The following is an 8,917-nucleotide window of genomic DNA, read 5'->3' on the forward strand; positions in this document are numbered from 1 at the left end:
TATTTTGTTGTTTTTAGAATTCTCTCCTTTTCTTTGAGTTTTGGCAGTTTCACTATAATGTGCTATGGAGAAGACCTTTTTGAATTGTATCTGATGGGATGGCTGGGCTTCCTGTATCTGGATGTCTAAATCCCTTCCTAGACTTGGGAAGTTTTCAGCTATTATTTTGTTAAATAGGTTTTCTATCTTTCTTTTTTTTTTCACCTTTTGGGGACACTTTAAATTCAAACATTTGGTTGCTTTGTTGTATCCCATATGTCATGTAGGCTGTGTTCATTCTTTTAAATTCCTTTTTCTTTATTTTTATCTGACTGGGCTATTTCCAAATACCTGTATTCAACTTCTGAAATTCTGCTGCTTGACCTAGTCTATTATTGAAGTTTTCAAATGTATTTTTTGTTTCATGTATTGAATTCTTCACTTCCAGAATTTCTGACTGGTTCCTTTTTATGATATGTATCTCTTTGGTAAAGTTCTCATTCATATCCTGAATTGGTTTTTGGATTTCTTTGTATTGTATATCTGAGTTGTATTGTACCTCACTAAGGTTCTTTAATATCATTATTTAAAATTATTTTTCCATGATTTCATAAATTTCTTTTTCATTGGAATCTGTTGCTGGAGAATAATTATGTTTCTTTGTAGGTGTCATATTTCCTTGCTTTTTTGTGTTCCTTTTGTCCTTATGTTGATGTATGTACATCTGGTATAATAGTCACTTCTTCCAATTCTTTTTGAATTTGCTTTCATAGGGGAGTACTTTTTCCTGAAGACGTATCTATGATGCTGGTTGGGGAGGACTCGTTGGCTTTGATCTGAGTTCATGCAGTAGTGTAGTAATCTCCATATGATTTCTTCTGCTATATAGCATCGGTAATGTCTGTGATTTCCTTAGTAGCTTAGGGTATGATTGTTAATGGAGACTGTGATGAAGTTGTGCTGGGGACTGGGATGACAAATGGGCCAGTCTTCTGGCCCTGGTGGTGGCAGTGGCAGGCCAAGTATGCCTGTCCTTGGGCCCCATGGCTGTGTATGCTGGCACCTGTGTTGACAATTTCTGGCAGGTCAATTCTTGGGCCTTCAGGTGGCTTGCTCAGATGCCAGTTGTGTCAGCAGTGACTGGGTAGGTGGGCTTTTAGGCCCCTGAGCCACAGACAAAGCATGGGTAATGTCAGTAGCAGTGATGTGATGATTCTTTGTCTCCCAAGAGGTATTCATTGATGTTGGTAGTGGCTGTGATGGGCTGGGTTGGTTACACTTCAGGCCTGCAGGTGGCACTTGCAGGTAGATGCCAGCTGAGGTGGTAGTGGCTAGGAGTTTAGGCCCAATATTATGCCTTTGGGAAGAGTGCTCAGGTGCCCATGGTGGTAGACTGGGTTGGGTAATCCCCAGGACCCCAGGCTACGTGCTCTGCCTTGGGATTGGGAATGGCAAAACTAGGCTGGGTAAGCTGCTGCTCAGGCCCCCTAATGGTGAGAGATGGTACCACCTGTGGTGAGTAGAGGTGTAGTGATCCTCAGTCCCCAGGTGGAGTGCTCAGGTGAGGGATGATAGCAGCTGTGCTGAGTCCCTGCCACTGGAGAGGGTGGGACCGTTTTCAGTGGCTATAACCTGGGCTGGTGGGTGAAGAATGTGTATTCCTTTTATGTTCCGGTCCCATTGGGGCTTGGCTCCCAGCCTTGCCAGTAGTAGCCTATGTCTAGGTCATGACCCCACCCCAGATGCAGGAGTCCCCACTCAGCTGGCAACCAAGTCCCAGTGGAAACTGATGCCTTACCCACATCCCATTCTTTATCCCAGCAGTGCTCGCTTCCCAAGACCGGCAGCTGCAGCCCACACCTGCATGCCTTATTAGTCCTGGTTGTGGAATGCTCCTAGCTTGCTCCTCAGTCACAGCATTGACAGCCTGATAGCCCAAGTTTCCATAATGCCTCAGTTCCAGTGCTGTTGGGCCCCAGGACTGTGTTCACTCTGCCAAAAACTATGCTTGAAAATGATGCCTTTTTGTAGCTGCTTAGGTCTCAGAAATGGTGTGGTACCCAGCACAGACTCACTCCCTGGAACACTTCCCTCCCATGGTCTCCTGGCAGCTCCATATGTTAGTTTCAGGGTTTGGGGGGGGGTCAAGGGGTTCTCCCATAGCCAGGATTGCATGATTCCACAGTGTGGATATGGGTCACTGGCAGTCTCTCATTTACCCTTTCCCTCAATTGAAAAGTCACTCCCAGCTGCCACTCAATCCTGGCCAGGCAGCCTGCTTCTCTCCCTCTCCTTTCTCCACTTTTGATGTTTCTTGTCATTTCTCTGTTGAATTCCAGTATTCTCTCTTGGATAATGTATTTTAAGTGTGACTGTACATACACTATTTTCGTTCTTCTAAGTGAAGGAAGAGGACATGAAATACTTCTCATCAGCCATCTTGAAGCTCCTCCCTTAATTGTTAATGATGGTGTAATATTCCACCATATGGGTATGCCATAATTTATTTAACAATCTATTATTGGACATTTACATTATTTGCAGCTTTGGTAGTGTAAGTATTGTTGAGATGGACATAATAGTGCATAAATCCTTAGTTACATTTGGGATTCTTTTCTTTCTTTTTTTTTGATGCAGTTTTACTCTTGTTGCCCAGGCTGGAGTGCAATGGCGTGATCTCGGCTCACTGCAACCTCCACCTCCCAGGTCCAAGTGATTTTTCTGCCTCAGCCTCCTGAGTAGCTGGAATTACAGGCACCCGCCACCACGCCCAGCTAATTTTTTGTATTATTTAGTAGAGACAGGGTTTCACTATGTTGGCCAGGCTGGCCTCAAACTCCTGATCTTGTGATCTGCCCACTTCGGCCTCCCAAAGTGGTGGGATTACAGGTGTGAGCCACCACACCTGGCTGGATTATTTTCTTAAGATATTACTGGGTAAAAAGTTTGAAATTTGTTTTTGCCTGAAATTTTGCATTAAGATAGAATCGTGCTCCATCATAGAGACACACTGTAACTGACATAACCCTTGCTGTATTTTCGGATATCTTTTAATTTTGTTATTAGGAATGTTAGAATAACATCCGTGTACATGAGTCTGACTGTATTTTCTGAGATAAGTAATTTTTAAAGGTTATTATATAAACATAACAGCTAATTTGTTCTCCAGAAAAATGAATGACAATTTATATTCTCATTGCCAGTATATGAGAGTGTTTTGCTGCAGGCTTTCTAACATTGAGTTAGGTTGTTACTTTTAAACCATTGCTAGTTTGATAGATGCTACCAATGTTGATCAGCAAAAGGGGGATCAAAAAATAGGATATCAGTTGGGAGAAAGAGGTAAATTTTTTGAAGGCTTTAAGAAACAATTAGTATGATCCCAGGGTGTAGTTACATATTTGCACGGACTTTTCTGCCTGTATTGAAAAGATATGGGAACACCAGTGATCTGGAAATAAGATATCCAGGCTAGTAATCATTATGATGATGGCTATTATTATAAAAAGACCTACTGTTCATTTATTGAGTTAATCCCTAGAAGACTAAATTAAAATACATATCACTGAGGATTAGTCTTTTAACTTTCTCCCATTGGTTCATTTTTAAAAACAATTATGTGTGGTGAACCAGCTGCTACCTGGGGCCTTAAAGAGGTTAAAACAGAAGTTTTAAAGGGGAAAATATCATTTTTTCACAAAGAAGTGAAGTAGGAGTGCCCAATTGAAGGAGGCAGCAGATTCCTGGTTTCCTGATTTGTGCTGAATACAAGTTGTAGGGCAGCAGGATAAATTTTACTCAATTCTGAAAATGGAGGGAGGTGAGAGAGATACTTGCACTTTTCTTTTGCCTAAGTGTAACTTCAGAGTATATGGTTATTGATCAGTGAGGAGAAAATATTAAATCATTAATATTAATGATCCCTAATAGACAGGAAAGAAACTTTATAAAATGTGAATTAATTGATTTGCCTCCAATTGATTTCTTGCTGTAGTAAAATTACTTAGTTCACTAAGCCTCAGTTTCTCTGTATTTTACACAAGGGTAATGAGGTTGATCCACTTCTTAAAATACTATAAAACCTCAATTAGCTGGAGTGTGGAAAAGGGAAAGTGTAAGGATTAATGGGGTTAGAAAAGTTTTTTGGCATGGTGGTAAACAGAGAAGGTGCCCTTTCAGCTATTGCAATTCTTGTTGAAAACATTTTTGAAGTCATAGAACAAATGGAAATATAAGAATATTAGATATATTTAAATTACTCAGTTGGAAACAAAGCAAAAACAATAACTTGGCCTCCAGAAATTTGAATCAGTGAACTTAACATTCAATGCTAGAAAAATCCTAGAATGAACTACTTAACTATTGAGAAGATATATGCCTCCTCAAACCTCCAACTCTTCCTTGTCTACAGATAAACTTGCCGGCTGTTTCACAGAAAATGTAGAAGCCACAAGATGGCAACTTCCCACCATAAGATCTACACACTTACCTGCACCATCATCTGCAATTTCTGCCTTCCTCCCATTTTCAATCGAAGATCAGAAAATCCTCCCGTGTATGTCAAATTCTTCCACTTGAGCTCCAGAAATCTTTTTTTAATCTGTTTTTTTTTAAGTGTCCTTACTCCATACAATAACCCTGTGTTTTCTTTTTTTTCGACCATTCCCCTTTTTCTGGTTCCTTTACCTAATCATTTAGAGCTTGTTCAAGTCCCTCCTATTCACTAAAGAAAAAAAAGTCTGATGGTATTCCCCCAAACCAGTAAATTCAGTCTAATCACGAGGGCAAACATCAATTAAAAAAATTATTCTCTGACCTTCTGCCATATGCTTACCCTATCTCTCTCTTTCCTATCACAGCTAATCTTTGTGAGTATTGTCTCCACTCGGTGTTCTGCTTCCTTACCTTCAGTTTACTCTTCAATCTATACAGTCTGATTCTAACTCCACCGCACCACTGATCTGTTTCTGACAATCTTCTTTTGGTTAACAGCCTTTTTACTTGGCTAAATATAAAGGACACTTTTGAACCTCTGACTCACTTGATCACCCAGTGTTTAACATAGTTGTCATTCTTGAAATATGTTATTCCCTTGGTGTTCCTCCTGGTTTTCCTTGTACCTTTCTTGTTACCTTTTTCTCAGTCTCTTTTGTAGGCTACTCTGAACCTTCCCAACTCAAATGTTGGTGTTTCTCAGTACTTTATCCTTTGCTACCTTCTTATTTTGCCTCTATCTTTGGTAGTTCAGCTACTCCTATGACATTAAATACCATCTCTGAGCTTAAGACTACAAAATATTTATACCAATTCTGTTTCCTTAACTTCTATTACTATCCTCAATTTTTCTCCAACATCTATTCTTAGATGTACTATAGGCAACTCAATTTGTACATGATCTTAACCCCCAATCACCTCACCAGTGTCAATTCTCTCTATTCCTCCTATCTATTAATAACACTCTGTGATTCTGCCATATTGAACTCATTCTACTTCAATGAACATTCCATGCCCTCTCAGCTCCAGGCCTTTGTCCAGGCTATTACCTCTTTTTGGAACAATCTTTCCTATCACACTTTAGGTTTCAACTTAGAAGTCACTTTCTCCAGACACCTTTGTCTTTCTCATAAACATGAGTTTGATTTCTTCTCTCTTTCCTTTCAAAACACTCCATATTTCCCCTCTTATTGCATTTAAAATACTTCATTGTTGTCTATGGTTTTTTTTCTTTTCTACTAGACTGTGATCACACAAAAAGTAGATACAATACCTATCATGTTCCTGTTGTATTCCCATCATAGGCATACATTAAATTTATTGAATAAATAAATTAATGGATCTTAGGAGCAAATCAGACTAAACAAAGTTACTATTTTCCCTTGGTAAAACTGTTAGAATGATATATCACTATGAAAGCCTAGTCTATCACATGCATTATCTCTCATGACAAGATGTACCAATATGGTCTAGTTAAATGGATTTTAGTATAGTTAAATGATTCATACCAAATTGGTCAACCAGATTAATGGATTAATGCTGACATGTAGAGAGATCTATGGTGGTAGGCCACAGATCTCTGTTATATGTCATATCTTATTCAGAATTTTAAAAATTATTGACTTGATTGAAGGCAGAGAAAGCAAGCTTATGAAATATTCAGATGACACAGAAGTAGGTGGGAGAGTTAATAAAATGAATAAAAACCTTATGCTTTGAAATGGTCTTCATGATTTGGAAAAATAGAATAAAACGAACATAATGACATTTCATAGGGATTAATATAAATCTATAGGTTTAGGATAAACATTTTAAAATCCATTTAATATTCAAGAAGAATGGATTGCATACCTACTGTGTTCTAGTCAATGGTGCTGGGGATGCAAAAAAAAAAAAAAAGAAAGAAAAAAAAGCATAGCCTCTGCCCTTGAAATAGTTAAATTTTGATGATGATATTGAATCTAGATCATGGTAAATAATAGGCTCATTGCACTTTGTATTTTCTACATAGAGAATGTTGTATGCTGTTGTAGGTATTATATTAATTTTACAATATACGCAGAAAGTATACTATTTAGTTTAACATTTAAACATTTCAATGGTATCAGCTAGAATAATTTAGATTATGCTATTGTAATAATCCCCAAATCTTGGTGGTTTGTAAAAGCAAAGTTTTATTTTTCACTTATGTAATGTGTTGGCTAGAAGCTCTGCTCTGTGACTCTTCATTCTGCGGCCCAGGGTGATGGAGCAACCACCATCATAAACATTACCAGTCACTGTGGCAGAAGGAAAGATAGCTGTGGAAGGCATCACATTGACAAATAAATGCTCTGGCCTGGAAGTGACATGCAACTGTGAGCAATGACTTTGGTCACAAATAATTGACCAGAGCCAGATGCATCACTCCATGAATCACAATGGGGCCAGGAAGTGCTGTCATATCATGTGACTGAAGGCAAAGAGGTGTAAGTATTTTGAGAACAGAGTTAATGATCACCATTACTATATTGAGTAAAAAGTGAAAATTACCCTTCAACCTTAGACTTTATCCACTCCCCTCCTAAGGATTATAGTAGTGTCAAAAATTCCAAACTTTTTTTTTTAAGAGATCTGAAGTGATTTTACCTTTATTTCCTTCACTTTAAGCCAATGATGAAATTTCACAGTGATTTCTGGGATAGGGGCAGAAGGAAGGTGGTGTTAAGAATCATCGGGGCTGTGGCCTAGTCAGCCAGCAGAAGTGCAGGCAGGGTGGGCCCTCACTGGGACAGCTGGAGGAGGCAGGTAGGTGATGTTCTCAGAGCTGAGAGCTGGTACGCGATGTCCTCTGCAGCTTCCAGAGTGCTCAGCTCGATCAGGCTGTCCCCTGCGGTGGCCAGTGAGTTGGGGATCAGCTTGGCTGCCATGGAGTCACCCTCAGCAGAGATGATGGCTGCTATTTTCTGCTGCTCAGCCTTTTCCACCACAAACCTGGCCCTCTCTGCTTCCTGCTGATCCACCTCTTTGGCTTCCACCGCTTCTGTGAACTCCTTCCCGAAGGTTAGATGTGTCCAGGACACATCGTCCAGGATGAGCCCAAAGGTGGCTGCTCACTCCGTAAGGTTGTCACTCACCTGCCTGGAGAGCAGCTCTCTCTGGGTGATTAGTTCTCCAGCATCAAAGCGAGACACCACTGACTTGAGGATCTTGGTAGTGATGGATGGCAGCACACACTCATCATAGTCCTCTCTGATGCTGGTGAAGATGCAAGGAAGCTGGCTAGCGAAGGGCCAGGAGAGGATGTGCAGTGTGATGTTGACATTCTGTAAGTCTTTGCTACCAGTGATGACTGGTACATTACGTGTTCGAGAACGGCAGTCAAAGATAATTGGTTTCTGTACCCATGGGATAGGAAAGTAAGTCCCTTCCCCTACCACAATGTCCTGTACTCCACAGAATTGGTCAAAGATGACAGCTCTGTGACAAGCATCCATATTATATAAGGCAGAGTTCAGCATGCTTCCTGCAACAGCTAAGGCCAGGCCAAACTTGCCAATGGACACAAACACTTTGGCAGCCATGTTTTCTTCTGCTGGACCCTCTCACACCTGCTTCCACTCTGACCTCCACATGAATTCCCCAGCCACACATACTTCCAAACCTCTTCCTACAGATTTCCATACACATACACACACATTCTTAAGCATGCATACATACATAGATTTTTCCATTATATGTGGAATCATATCTGTTTTTCATATATCTTGTAGATCTACCCATGTCTATCCATACCTCTCTATCTCAGTCTCTTTAATGGTTGTATAGTATTCCATATATGCATGTATCACCCCTACCCATGACAAAATGTTTAGTCTGTTATCAGATTTTCACCATCACAATGCATACTGCATTGACCATTCTTGTATGTGCATATATTTTTATGCATAATCATTTGGATTGTTGTAGTGTAGATTCATACAAAAGCAATTCTTGAGCACTTTAATTTTTGCCAAATACTATCAAATTGCCTTGTAAAATGCTGTCCTAATTTATAATGTCATAAACAGAATATGAATGCGTACATTAAATTTTGAGAAGACTATTGACAAACACTTTTATTGATGGAAGAAAATGTTAGATGATGAGGGATTTAGACACCATATCAAAAATTGAGTAAGACTAATTGATCAATCAATGAGTGTGATTGAAGACTTTTTGTCTAAACTGCTTGTAACACCTTATACCTACTACTTCTAGGTTTCCTGGCTGGAGAAACCCTGAAAAAGACTAGTCCCTGTCACACATAACACTTTTGATTTTATCTTAATGGTCAGAACTCCAGATTTTATCTTAATGATCAGAACTCAATGCCTTTCCATATCCAGCTGCTAGGGAGGCTGTGAAATGAAATTTTCATTTTTGTGGACTATGTATGGAGCCCAAAACTGGGGACTGTGATCAC

General features: G+C 39.7%; 1 protein-coding gene across 1 annotated transcript; it reads right to left on the reverse strand.

Moving 5' to 3' along the window:
* Window positions 1–7,565: 7,565 nt before the first annotated feature.
* LOC129025014 (prohibitin 1-like) lies at window positions 7,566–8,107 on the reverse strand. The gene has a single exon (XM_054472444.2). The coding sequence runs from the start codon at window positions 8,034–8,036 to the stop codon at window positions 7,566–7,568; it is 471 nt and encodes a 156-aa protein (XP_054328419.1). The 5' UTR covers window positions 8,037–8,107.
* Window positions 8,108–8,917: the final 810 nt, after the last annotated feature.

The sequence above is a fragment of the Pongo pygmaeus genome, chromosome X (assembly GCF_028885625.2).
Source record: "Pongo pygmaeus isolate AG05252 chromosome X, NHGRI_mPonPyg2-v2.0_pri, whole genome shotgun sequence".
In the NCBI taxonomy this organism is placed as follows: Eukaryota; Metazoa; Chordata; class Mammalia; order Primates; family Hominidae; genus Pongo; species Pongo pygmaeus.

Bases quoted from the DNA above. Each gene is read 5' to 3' on its own strand.
- LOC129025014 (XM_054472444.2), bottom strand. From the start codon at position 8,036: ATGGCTGCCAAAGTGTTTGTGTCCATTGGCAAGTTTGGCCTGGCCTTA.